General features: G+C 51.1%; 1 protein-coding gene across 1 annotated transcript in view; it reads right to left on the bottom strand.

The window, feature by feature from the left end:
* The window catches only part of KIF26B (kinesin family member 26B), a gene marked incomplete at both ends in the record, with an annotated part of 417,901 nt that overhangs the window by 207,722 nt on the left and 196,180 nt on the right, over nt 1–13,999 (bottom strand). Inside the window, one exon of the mRNA XM_080824350.1 lies at nt 8,849–9,015. Within this exon, the coding sequence (XP_080680476.1) occupies nt 8,849–9,015 (167 nt within the window). The remainder of the gene's footprint in view (nt 1–8,848; nt 9,016–13,999) is intronic.

Raw genomic sequence — 13,999 nt, forward strand, 5'->3', positions numbered from 1 at the left:
CTTTAGTTTCTACAACATCTTCCGCACGATTTTTTCCCCCAAATGCTTTACATACCTCACTAGGACAGTTATAGAATTAAAATAATAAAACAGGAGGCAGAAAGCAAAAAGGTTTAATCCAAGGGAGGAAAAGTCAGTTTTGCGACGAGATAGGAGGAAAGATGGTGAGCCCTACTGGGTTGTGCTGGTCCTAACTCTTTTCTCTGTTTTGACTTTTGGTTTTTTTGGTCCCGGGTGGTGCCACGCGTCCCCCTCTCTTGCAAATCTTCCTCTTGAAAAGACAGCTAGGTACTCACAGCTTTCATAAGAATCTCAGTTTCTCAGTGATGCCTTCCGCACGCTTTGTTATGATGCTATCTCCCCAGAACATCCCAAAACTACAGCAATAATGTAATTCCTGGCATGGGACTTGAACCAAGTGGGAAAAGACGTGAAATTCTCAAAGATCTTCAGTGGAGGAAAATCTGGAGACTTAGCTGCCCATCTTGCTTTTAGTCTGAGCTTCCTTCCTTCCTTCCTTCCTACTTTCCTTCCTTCAACTAATATTGAAGACAGTAGGTATTGTATGGGAGGAGGGATGCAGAGACAGGATGGTTGTACTTTTAAATAGAGAGGACGGGGGTTGCCCAGGTGGCTCCGTTGGTTAAGCGTCCGACTCTTGATTCTGGTTCAAGTCATGATCTGAGGTCGTGAGACTAAGCCCCACGTCAGGCTCTACGCTCAGCATGGAGTCTGCATAAGATTCTCTCTCTCCGCCTGCCCCTCCCACTGCTCATGCATGAGCACACGTGCTTGCTCTCTCTCTAAAAATAAATAAATAAGTCTTTAAAAAAAATAAAAATAAATAGGTTAGGGAAGGCATTTGAGCAAAGATCTGAAAAAAGGGAGGGCTGAGCTGAGTGGAAATCTGGGGAAAGGGCAGAGGGAACAGGAAAAGCAGCCCTTCTGCGGAGCCCACGGTCTTGCACCTTTTGAGAAAGGGCAAGGAGGCTGCTGTTCCCAGAACACAGTTGGCAAGAGGGCGATGGTAGAGGATGCGGGAAGAGCGGATGGCAAGTCACCGAAAAACCTTCAGCCTCGACTCTGAGTGAGAAAGGAAGCCGTAGGTTGATAACAAACAAAATTAGAAAAGTAGAAAGTAATTGGCCAAAATGTTTTTCTCTGTAGCTTCTGTGCTGGGCTTTGCCTCCAATCTCCTCTTCGGTGTCACTCACGGCCCTCGAGCGGAGGCCTCACACTGGCCCACCCACCACAACCCATCCTGAGTCTGGAGGCAGGAGAGCATGGAGGCTGAGAGTGTTTGTTTATTCACTCAACAAGCATTTCTGGAGTGCTTCTTTGAGGCACGAGGGCTTCAGCCAAGAACAAAGACACGAGCGCCCCTACCCTTAACGGAGCTTACGCTCTGGTTCATGGGCTCTGAGATCGAACAGCGGTGCTCAAGGACCGCCTCATCGGCTAGCTGCGAAACAGCCGTCAAGCTACTTCACCAGTCCAAGCTTTGGTTTCCATATCTAAGCCTTGGACTAAGAAGAGGGCCTACTCATGGGAGCTTCTGAAGTTTAAATTTGTGTCCAGAACTCAGAAACGCATGTGGCATATAGGGAACGCTCCATAAATGTTGGCTATCATTATTCTTAAATGAGTAAGTACTGAGGACTACCTCTCCGATCTAGTGACCACCAAAGACCTCTGCAAAAATGGTGAAGACCGGGCATCGAACCTCAAGAGACAAACGCTCCCCACACTGGGCTGAAGAGCATAGTTCACCTCTGAGGAACCAGGCTCCGTCAGTGACTGGAAACACCCGTGAGCCACGCAGAGAGGCTGTCCTTGGGGAGCTGCCTCCAAGGGTGGTGGTAAGAAAGAAAACAGCGGGAAGACAGGAAAGGAAGGGGTGGTGAAGAATTCTATGAGCCTGCGGCTCAGGGAGGACTCAGGTGCCAACAGCTGGGTGGGGCCACAAAGCGGATGATGAAATTGAATAAAAACAGTGGAAGCAAAAGGGGAAACAGTCTGTTTCTTTGTTGACACCCCCATGGTCTGATGGGGGAGGATGACATTCCTCGGAGTCGGTTCCGAAAGAGCGGAGGACGGATGGATGGGAGACGACCTGATTTCATTAGCGTATGCTTTTGAAATCCGTTTCCTGGTCACTAACTCAGATGAAAAAAGTGCCACGTAAGCATGAAGGTGGCCATGACAAAAGTCATCCACTCCAGAGGGAACACTGAGAATGCTCTGGGCTTCCCGGGGAGCGCAGACTTCTATCCCTTCCCTAGCATGTGCCGTCTTAACGTCGTCTGTGGGATTTCAATGACGTTTGCAAAGTGCTGTCATGTTTCCACACGCCTGTGAAATAGACAGAGTGACCGACTGCCACGGAACAGAAGGAACAGGTTTCCGGAGGCTGAGTTAGTTGCCTCGAGTCCGGATCCAGTCCGGTCCAGAATGTCCGTGGTGGGCTGTGGATCCGACCCCGGGCCACTTCCTCTCTCTCTTTTTCCCATACCCCCCTTCCCTCCCCCCAACGCTGGTCAAAAAAAGATATTCAAAAATGTGCAGGAAGAACCAGAATGTCTGAGCCTGAGAACGCTTGACAAGAATCACCGGGATCCCTCGGGCCCGTGGCCTTCGCCTCGCCTTGGAGCAGCCCCACCAAGGCATGAATTGGGTTTTCAGTGGAGGCCAGGCTGTGCAAATGATTCCCAGATGTGGTGAGCTGATTGCCAACACCCCAACCGGCCATCAGTCAGACAAAGGACTCCTTTAATCAGAAACCACCCCATTTTACGCATTCCCTGCAGCGGGAGACGGGAAGGGGCCGTGAACACTGGTCGTTTTCTTCCGTGTAGATCAGCAGCAACGAAGAACGGTGTGGGCCATGCCATGAATGCCATCTGCACTATGGTCTGCACACCCCAAAACAGAAGAGTTCTGGACGTTGCTGGGGTTGGTATGGGATGTTCGGGTTCTCTATCTCGAGCATTTTAGGATTTTTTTCTCTGTACATAAAGGATAACGGTGCAGACATTGAATGTTCCCTCAGAGCGTTCCTTGTCTCTCATAAGCAATCAAGGATTTCCTTCTCCAGGCAACAAACACCTGGAGCTCTCTCCCCGGCCCCCGAAATCTGATGGCACTCAGCATCCATTTGGCTCCTTCTTAATGTTTGCCTTTCATACGCCAACTGATGGGTGTTCAAGCGAAACCCTACTCATGCAGGTACGAATCCTACAAATTCGCTTCATTCATATACATGAGCCAGAGTCCCCTCTTTTCCGAGAAGTCCACGGAGTCTTTTCTAAGAAAAGGGAGGTTGACCTGCCAGGAGTAAATAAACAAGAAACCCAGAGAGTGGGGATTTGGCTTCGCATTCGGGCCTTCCAAACTGCGGCCTCAACCCCGCTGAGCCCCCAGTGGAGGAAGGGGGCAGGAAGCTGGTGCAGACAAGCCCACACTGTGCCTCCGGGCAGCTGACTCGCAGAGGCCCTCCTGGATAGAGGGAGCCCGGGAGGAGGCACCCCACTCGCCCCTCTAAATGTTGCTCTCGTCCCGTGAGCAAACGGCACAATTTTGCACGCTGATCCCGACCACGAATGTCCCATAGGAAGTCAGCGGGAGCTTAGCCATGGGCTAAGTCAGCGGGAGCTGGAGCAGGTGACGCAGGAGTTTCGTGGGGGGAAAAGGGGGAAGGAACAGATACGGGGTCCAAGTGCGATCCTGGCGAGGAGGTTAAGCGCAGGTAAACAGGCTTCTTTGAACTCGAGAAACAGGAAAAGCAATAATCACGGGGGCAAGTTCCGTGCGACGGGCTCTCCGGGGTGCTTCCTCTCCTGGAGGTGCTCTTTTTTTTTTTTTTTTTAAAGATTTTATTTATTTATTTGACAGACAGAGATCACAAGTAGGCAGAGAGGCAGGCAGAGAGAGAGAGGAGGAAACAGGCTCCCTGCCGAGCAGAGAGCTGGATGCGGGGCTCGATCCCAGGACCCTGGGATCATGACCTGAGCCGAAGGCACAAGCTTTAACCCTCTGAGCCACCCAGGCACCCCTCCTGGTACTCTTCTATCACAACAGACACTAACATGGAAATTTCCTTCTCTCAAGAAAAGAGTCAGATCCCCCGGCTCTCTCTTCCTCCTCCCGCATCACCGGGGACCAGCTGGGCCACGTTTGCCACAGTTCTTCTCCGGTGCTAACTGCTGATGTGTCGATCACGGGGAGACGCGCGCGTCCCTCCGGGGTCGTATCTGATGGGAGAACAAGAGGACCACGAGCAGCTTCACGGCTCCCTCTCGTCCTTCTCTGACTTCATAAACTCCTGGCGTGGAACCAAGGACTACTGTTCCGTGTTCACACGCCCGGGGTCGGAAGAAAGGCATCGCTGAGCAAGACTGTATGTTAGGCGTGTGCTCTAACCAGAGCAAACAGGCACTATCTGAATGGGCTGTCGGCAAGAACGTGCAGGGGATGTTAGGCACGGCCGCCTGTAAGAGTAATGCCTGTGCACACACAGCACACGCGTGTGCCTGGCGCGAAGAGGAGGGGCCCCAAGGGGCATGACAGATGGAGCCGCCTGGTCCCAAGGCAGGTCCTCGGAGCCAGGACACAGTTCCCGCCACTCAGCTCGGCCCCCGACCCCAGGATCCGAGCTGATCCAGGGAGAAACGGGGCTAGTCGGTCATGAACGCTCAGTGATGTGCTCTAGGGGCTTGGAGAAAGCAGTTGGGTAATCAGACGAGGGGTCCAAACTCGAGGATGCAAGAAACCATGCGACAGGTCGAGATGGACAAAAGTACAACAACATCCCTCAGGAAAGAAGGCGATCGGGCCGAAGGCAAGGGGTTGGGGGAGCTGGCAGAAGGAAACGAGGAACAAAGCAAGCAAGAAAGAGAAAGCAGAGTGAATGGGTCCCACAAAATGTATCCGAAGGCACCCCGGTACTGAGATCACCACTTTTGCCCAGAAGATGCCAAACCCAGGGCAGAGGTACTGTTAAGCAACAGCCACACATTGTGTAAAGGTCAGAAACTTCAAGAAGAGAATCGGGAAGTACAAGACAACCCTGTTCCTGGAGCGTCCGAGGGGAAGGGAGAGCGTGAGGGAGGGAGAAGTGCTAATGCATGGAACGGACCCCGCAGGGAGCCAAGGGACACACACCAAAGGGTTTGAAATCATGGAGTGATCTGAGGTACTGAGACCTGTGCAAACAGATTTTAGAGCCACTTATAGTCACACTCATCACACGTTACTCAGCCACCTCCCGTTCCTGTGGGAATCACGCACAGGAGATCCCCTCGTTCCTGAAACCAACGGGACAGCTAACCAGCCAGGTGACTCGTTGTGCCCGCCTGGTTACTATGACCATTACTATTTTTAGTATCATGCTACTATTCCCCCACTGACCCCCCCAAAAAGTGCTTTTCCCAAATTAAAAGCAAAGGCAGTCTACCCCGATGCTGTTATTTAAAGAAATAGATTCGGACGAGGCAGGCATCAAAGGTTGCCCACTTGGGACTTTGTTGCTTTCTAGAGCAGTTCTTCTCAGACCACATGCGGTGAAGAATCACTTTTTCTTTAATTTCTAATGACCTTCAAAATACAAGCTCCACTTCTGTATTCCTAGACCCAACAGCCATAAAATTCCTGTCCACTGGCTTCCAGAAGTTTCTAGAAGCTTCCTCTCCACCTCTACGCCTGTGCTAGACCAGGACTGGTGTGTGGCCCCACAGCCCCACAGACCACACTTGGAGTAGCTCCGGCCACGAAGGTACCACGGCTTACACGGAACTGGAATTCTTCATCTTTTGAGACGTTGCATCTGAAACACAGTCAAGTCCACCCCACCTTTCCCCATAGAAAGCCAACATTTACACAGAAAGGCTGATGTTGCCAAGAAAAGGGGCTGTCCACAACCCTCGACAAACTGGGTTTCTGTTCTACTCGTTTCCTCAAACAAACAGTAGCGTCCACTTGCTCCTAGTGTTGTCTCCTAAGCGGTGACCATCAGTTCCTGATTACGGTGAAGAAATCACTAATGCGTCTAATCGTGCCCGCTTCACACTGAGGGCACCAAGGGCTCACGCACGTGGGTGAGGGTCCCCACTCTGCCACTTCCTAGCTGTGCACCCTTGGGTCCGTGACTTAAACCTCCGGACACTTCTTTCTTCATCCATCCAACGGGGAAATGATAGGTTCCACCTGCCACGGCTCGTCCGAAGACAAAGGGAGAGTTTGCCCATTGGGAGCTCAGCATAGTGAGTGGTATCTACTGACCGTCCCGGAAACCTCAGCCACGCTGGCCACAAAGGTGGCCAATGGCACCCCTCCCCCATAAAGTGATGAAATGATGTCTGGCACAGCTTCCTGAGAGCTGCCCACCTTGGGTCACTTACAGCTACAAGGAGAGTTCCAGAACTTTGCAGACCCAGCTCTACGACCCGGTCTCGCACAAGGAGTTGCAAAGCGGTGAGCACAGGTGTGAGGCACAGGCGCGAACCCGGCCCCCAGATTCCCAGGTGGAAAGACCTTCCCAAGGTTCCACAGGAAACCATAACCTCTAGAGCATTTCCAGTTTGGGCATCGGCGACAGAAGCTGGTTTCACCCCTACCAAAGGCCACCTGTCCCATCATCACCTTACGTAGCTTTCCTTGATCCAAAGCAGAAAAGCCCTGACCCGGCGTTCCGAGACTGCCTGACAGCATAACTGAGGCTGGGTTTGGCCCCTCCCCCACAACCCGCATCAAATGCCCCTTGGCTTTGGGCTCTGCCCACGGTCTGACCCAGGTGGGCAAGAAAGTCACAGGCCGGGCCGCCCTGGCCCGTCATTTGCCTTCCTTTCCCTGGTGTGTGCTGGCTCGTTTGGAAATGCTCCTCGGATTAACTGAAAGCCGGCTTCAGGCTCACCGTAGGGCTGGCACGTGGCCCTTCCCAGCTAACCCCTGATCTCCTCCTGTTTCCGGTCCTGCTTCTGGGGTTTTCTGAGGGTAGCCGATCCAGAAAATTCTCTGGGCGGAGTCTGCGCTGAGGCTTCTCACATTCAAAGCGCTTCCGGTCAGGAATGTGCCCTGGATGGAAACCTCCAACTGGGCAGTGAACGTTCTGGGCAGCATCAGGGCCGGCAGCATCAGGGCCGGCAGTCCCCCAGCAGTCCCCCAGCATAAGCTTGATCTCCCTCAGCGACGGGGACCTCACTCTCTACTGGGGTGGTCTGAGCTGTGTGCAAACTCTCCCGCATCCTGAGCTGGGAGAGCGGAGCTGGAGGGAGTCGGAGCTGGGCCCCATCACCACGTTTTATTCGACCTTCGCCTACATACTTGGGTGTTTCTTAGAACCAACCAAATTCTTCGTTCACACGATGGCCCAAGAGACAGCTGAGGGCCATCTTCTCTGGACTAAACCTGCCACGACGTGGCTTCCTCCTTCCTCAGCACGTTTGTCGCCCGCCCCCGGACCTGCTCTCACCACCCGCCTAAGTTCTGGGATCTTCTGTGCTTGCGGCATTTCCCCATATTCTGTTCCACCTCTGTATTCCCTCCCTGAATGGCGTGGACACAGCCTCTCAGTTGGTTCTATCCACGGTTTCAGGCATCCCCTGGTGGGGGGATGGAGCATCTGTCCCGTGGATACAGGGACGATCTCACTTCCTGTTACTTCCCGTACACCCGAGTCGGTGCAGCTTTTCACAGGACAATAAACATGGCACCAAGACACAATGAGAACCTCAGACCCAGTCTCCCAACAGGTCCCCGTGCCGTCTTTACTGGGGATGTTATTAACCCAGGACACTGGCCTCTGTTCTCGCTCTGACTGGATCCTTCCCTGTTTGGAGCCCCGTCCTCATAGGCTAACCAGAGAAACCACGCGATAGTCCTTCCTCCTGACATATTATCGAAGTCTGTCTTAATGTTCAAAGCAACCAGGAGGAGGAAGGGCTGTCCTCGGTGCACAGACAGGGACACCAAGGCAGACCTCAGGGCTCCTCTGATCTCGGATCTGGTGCCATTTATTCTGAATCCTGCTTATCCAGGGACATGCAAATCTTAGGCAGAAAAAGTTTTCTAAAGTTAAGTTCCAAGGATCAAATACAGAATGAGTCACAGAGGGGGAAAAAAAAAAAAGCTGAGGAATCTGGTTTCTATTTCTGACTTTGCTATAAATTAACTCAAAGTTTAACTTTCTTGGTCCTCAGGCCGCTCCTTCATAAAACAAGGAGACCGAATTAGACGATCCCGAAAGTGCCTTCTGGTCAGCTGTCCTTTGTCTCCTGCCCTGTCTCGGCCACACTGCTAAAATTAGGCATAAAACATTGTCGAAATACCTTTCATTTGGGTTTCTTGTCTTATTAAAGGCCCTAAGATTCGCTGCAGGGTTTAGGGTAACTATCCTGCTCATCTGTCCAGAATGGGGAAAAAAAAAAAAAAAAAAAAAGGCTGCCATCTCTTTCCTAGTTCATCGTCAAAGCCATTCATTTGCTGTGCTAAGAACGTCAGTCTGCAAACAGCAGCCGAGGGGGGGCCGGGCCCACTGAAGCCCTCACCCTAGGGGGACATCGTGAAAGCCACATATTCTTAGAGCCGTGGTCCTCCACCCACGACACACGTGCCGGTGTGTGGAGACCTTCGCGGTCATCGCGAGTGCAACAGGTGCAGTGGGACTCCAGTGGGGGGAGGACAAGGATGCTGCTGAGCGTCCAGGACTGTCGCCCACAGCAGGGTCATCTGGACCGAGCGGCGGCAGTCTGAGGTTATGGAACCCCATCCTAAAGCGGCAAGTCCAAGACGGTCCCAAACTCTCGCTAGTGTTTCAGCTAAGCTGGAGAAGTGAGGCTCTGGACGCTTCTCTTACCTGGCGAAGAAGGAAGCGGCCACCGAGGGGCCTGTGGACGTCTCGCTGGCCGCGCAGGAGCCCTGGGAGGCCGGGGCGCCGCAGGCCGAGGGCTTGTCCGTGTTGGAGCGATTCAGCGCCGCCTCGGTCAGCCCCTCCCGGCCCGTCTCCGTCATCAGCTGGGAGATCTGACAAGGAAAACGGACACGGGGCTCGTTATCGGTGGCTCGCTGCCCTCCCCGCACCACCGATGGCATCCCTCTGTCGGGGGGGCGGGGGCCCCAGTGCAGATGGGGGGGTAGCCTGGGGGCGGGGGCGGGGACCAGGGACATGCTGCATGCACACTGGGGCTGCTTTGGGCTTCTCAGAACCTATTTTGCAGGATTTTAGCCTGGACACCTCCTTATTTTCATTAGAAATAATGGGATAAAATTAGCCCCCAACACTGTGAGTTTCAATTATGCCCGTGTCTCCCGTCCATTTGGAGCAGAAAGTGTGAGCCATTATCCACAGTTTGTGGCCCAAGACCCGAGCAGAAGCATCGACCACGGCTGCTTTCTTACTGGTACTGGCCCCAAACGCTGACAGACGAGAGGGGCAAAGGTATCATTTATTAAAGGAGAAGCGAACTGGCTAATGGAGAATGCGAGGGACTCCAACACGATCACAGCTGTTTGCTGTAAGCCGTCAGCAAAAGTGATGAAGGGAAACTCCTAGAAATAATATAGCCACCATGGTTTGCCAAGTGGTTTCTGGAAGGATTTAGATCATTTCAGCAGACCTGATGTTCCTACTCCTTCATTAAGATACACGGCTTCCGTTTTGTTTGCAATGACGGCCTGCACAACGGAGGCACCAGTGCACGGGGGCTGGGTCCGTTTTATCTAAACCCACGTGATGTGCGAGGAAGAAGCACGCTTCTGGGCAAAATGAGAATCTCACGTAGAAATACGCTTTCGGAAAAGTGGTAATTCCATGACCATATAATAATGATGCAGGCAAAGCCCAAGTGTGCTATTTGGAAAGCCTGTTGGTTTAAAACTTAAGTCCGCTTACAAAAGGGAAAAACGTTAGTTTAACAAAAAGAAGAAAAGGGAGAGGGGATTGGAGAGGAGGAAGCAAGAAAGAAAAAGAAAGAAAGGAGGAAGGGAGGGAGGGAGGGAAGAAGGAGGAAAGAAAGAAAGAAAGAAAGAAAGCGAGAAAGAAAGAAAGAAAAAAAAAGGAAAAGAAAAGAAACTTTAGTTTAAAAAAGAGTCTGCAGGCAGCTCAAACGTCTTAAATACTGAATGGAAAAATGTTCCTAATTGCCTACAAAATACAAGCGCAATAAAGCAAAGATCAGGAACAGTTTCCACTTTGTAACTGAGCAGGCCAGCGGGCCAGCGAAAGTGTCCCATTTGCTAACCTTTGAACATAAAAACATTTGTACTTTTCATTATTAGCTGCATAGCGTTACTCTGAGCCCCACTGACTTGAAACTTTGCTTCAATTCATGCCCTTACTTGGAAAGCTTTGGCATTTTCAGCTGAAATTTTGCCAACACATACTTTCTTATTCTCATTCATTCAACGCGTTGTAAGGAAACCCGACCCACATAAGCGAGCCCCAGGAGGAAGAGGCAGCGAAAGGAGTCCATAGCCTGGAGAACACTCTGTGCACTCAGCAAGAGCTGCTCCTCAGGCAAGGGCCTGCATCACCTCTCCTCTGGCTTCCCCTGCTGTGTGTGGGGTGAGGGCTCCCCTCCACTGGCTGCCACTCTCCCAGAGGGATGAACAAGAGGAGGAGATCATTCACACCTACGTCACCACTAAGCACTAAGCAGCACTTACGAAGCCCCCCGTCCCCGTGTTCCAGGACGTCAGCCCCACCAATGGCCACAAACACACCTACTGTCCCAGGACCATCGTTTTTTCATCAAGTAGCTATAATCGACCATACATAAACTGGTTTAGTTACTTATTTTTGAAGATTTTATCTATTATTTATTTGAGAGAGAAAGAGAGAGAGCGTGCACACAAGCAGGGGGAGTAGCAGAGGGAGAGGGAGACGCAGACTCCCCGCTGAGCAGGGGGCCCCACGTGGGACTCCATCCCAGGACCCCAGGATCATGCCCTGAGCTGAAGGCAGACGTTTCACCAACTGAGCACCCCCAGGTGCCTCCGTAAACTGGTTTCAGCACACAGAGGCATCTGAAGAGAGTCAGTACAGCACCGGGGATGAACCCATTGTGTGATTTGTCACCATAGATGTCCTTGGGCTCATGAACGTGGCTGTTGTCTGATCTGTCTGTGGCGTTTCCTGTGCATTTCTGTATTTCTCATCTGAAGTTTGGAAGAGCAGGAACAGGATTCTGTCTCACTATATACGTACAGTCTTCGCAAACCCACAGAGAAACCCCTGGGATGTGGGGGGTGAATGGAGAGAGGTACAGGTTTCTAGGTGGTTCCAGGTTCCTGAGTCTAGCCCAGGAAGACCATAAGCATCCTGCGGGCTCATGGCTTTCTGGGAAGTCGCTCAGCAAAAGGACTTCAATGCCCTGACCTCCTTCGAGAGCACTAGAGGTGATCTTTGCCAAGCAAGATTGGATCTCCTACTTTAAAACAAAAAAAGTGAGGATTTGTGGACATGGGACACTCAATTTCCAAACCTATAAGTAGAAGGATTCAATTATCAATTGTTCTTAGAAATCAGAAACACAGAAGGTCGTAGAGCTAGAAAGCCCCACCAAGATCAGCCTCTTCAAAACCCCTTTTTGTAAATAAGGACCCAGGATCACATTCGCCCAAGCTCATGTGAGGTTGAGAACAGGCCCCTGACTCTTAGGCCAGTGCTGGCCCCTCCCTTGCTCCTACACCCTTTCTTTCCACCCCCGTCTAATTAAAAACAATTTTTAAACAGATAGAAAAAAAATAATGAAACACATAGGGGTAGATCCAAGACCATAATCAACACATGTTAACGTTTGACTTATCTTAGAAAATATTCTTATTTATTTATTTATATATTTTTTGAGAGTGAGAACGCATGCATGAGTTGGGGCAGGGCCCGAGGGAGAGAGGGAATCTCAAGCAGGTTCCATGCTTGGTGCGGAGCCCCAAGTGGGACTTGATCCCAGGACCCTTGAGATCATGACCTGAGCTGAAATCGGAAGTCAGATGCTTAACTGACTGAGCCACCCAGGCGACCGCAGAAAACATTTTTTAAAAGAAATCAAGCACTGTATAAAACCGCAATTGCCCAGGTCCCTAAGTCACATGGTCCTTCCTCCCAGCTCTTTCGTTCTCAGACACAGGATGATAATTTGGGAGGGAGACAGCCCACACCTTCCATCACAACCAGTCCCTTCTAAGAGCCCGGCTGAGCTCACCTGGTTTCTTTTGAGCATTCTCTCATTTTTGTTCTGCTTGTTCCACAACAGGAAGAAGGCATCCCCGCAGATGCCTGCTACTGTAGGCCACCAGCAAATGCATGTTTTCATTTGTGTTTATAACCCAGTATCCTCTCCAGGGATCCCATACAAACTTTCAGAAATAACATACAAATCGCTACAGTAATTGCCAATTTATCTCCCCCCTCAATCCCTGCACTTCAGGCTTCTGGACTTCCTTAAGTTCCTCAAACATACCCACTTCCCTCCTGTCACAGGCCCTTTGCACATGCCTTCACGCTCTATCTGGCATGCTTCTACTTTTCGTCCAGATCCAAGCCCAAGCATTACTTCCTCGGAGAAGCCTCCTTCCAAACTGTTTCCAGCCTCACGCAAATGCTGTAACAGGAATGCAATCTTTACTTTCATCGTCTTTTTTTTTTTCTTTCAGTGTCTTTACCTTAGTTCCGATTAGGCATTTAATGATATGTTGTTGTTTCTCAAAACCCGGGGACGGTGTGTTGAGGGCTGGTGCGCCCCACCACTGGATCCATGGGCGTCAACACGGTGTCTGCCACACGGAGATGTTTAAACCATGTTTGTGGGATAAATCACAGCTGTTCTTATTTTCTGTTTTTTCTCTATGTTTATCTAATTAAATCTTTTTTCTTAAGGCCGTGAAGTAAGAAGACTTAGTCCTTGTTACAATTTCCTTCTTGTTTCCATATTCCCACCCTTCCTTTAACTCCGCCTGAGGGCCTCCCTGTAATCTGCTGTAGGAGAAAATGTCCCAGACAGCGAGGTACCCGGAACTTTAACTCTACCGCCTAATTCGGAATCAGGAGCCTCGGTTTTTTTTTTTTTTTAAGATTTTATTTTTATTTATTTGACAGAGATCACAAGTAGGCAGAGAGGCAGGGAGAGAGAGAGGAGGAAGCAGGCTCCCCGCCAAGCAGAAAGCCTGACGCGGGGCTCGATCCCAGGACCCTGGGATCATGACCTGAGCCGAAGGCAGAGGCTTTAACCCACGGAGCCACCCAGGCGCCCCAGGAGCCTCGTTTTTAAAGGACCACACGGCTCACCTCTGCTTCACAAGTTGCTCAGAGGGAACTTTTCTTGGACAACTCGATGAAAGGTAAACCATGTTTCTGTGAAAACTCAGATTCCAAACCTGCAGCTCTGCATCTGACATGTCTGAAAAACTTAAAAGTTTCGGCAGAAAGGATTCATCGCCACGGTTATGTGTATCTGTCACTGCCACCGTCCCCATCTAGGAGCGACGGATGGAACGCTCGCTGAGGGTCCTAATTGCGAACTTTCGGGGGGAGAGTTGATTTTCAGCACACGATCTTGTTCTGCGTAGTTCTCTCTTTTTTTTTTTAAGGTTTTAAAAAATATTTATTTATTTATTTGAGAGAGAGAGAGAGAGAGAGTGAGCCAGTGAGCAGGGAGAGGAGCAGAGGACGACCAGCGGACTCCCCACGGAGCGCAGAGCCCGACGCAGGGCTCGATCTCATGACCCTGAGATCTCAACCTGAGCTGAAACCAAGAGTCGGATGTTTCACTGACTGAGCCACCCAGCAGCCCCTGTTCAGTTTAGTTCTGATTAAAACCTGCTTTCGGCTCCAATTCAGGCACGTGGGACCTGAGGTAAGCACTAAAGGAACAGTATCTGTTACTTTGAAAACAGCACATCGCGTCCTGCCGGTGGTGGTCAGGCAAACACCCAGGTGGCCATCAAAGGAACCAGGCTGCAGGGGGAGGGTGCACGTGTGCATTTGTACACGTGTGCACTTGCACATGTG

Source organism: Martes martes (assembly GCF_963455335.1).
Source record: "Martes martes genome assembly, chromosome: 15".
NCBI lineage: Eukaryota > Metazoa > Chordata > Mammalia > Carnivora > Mustelidae > Martes > Martes martes.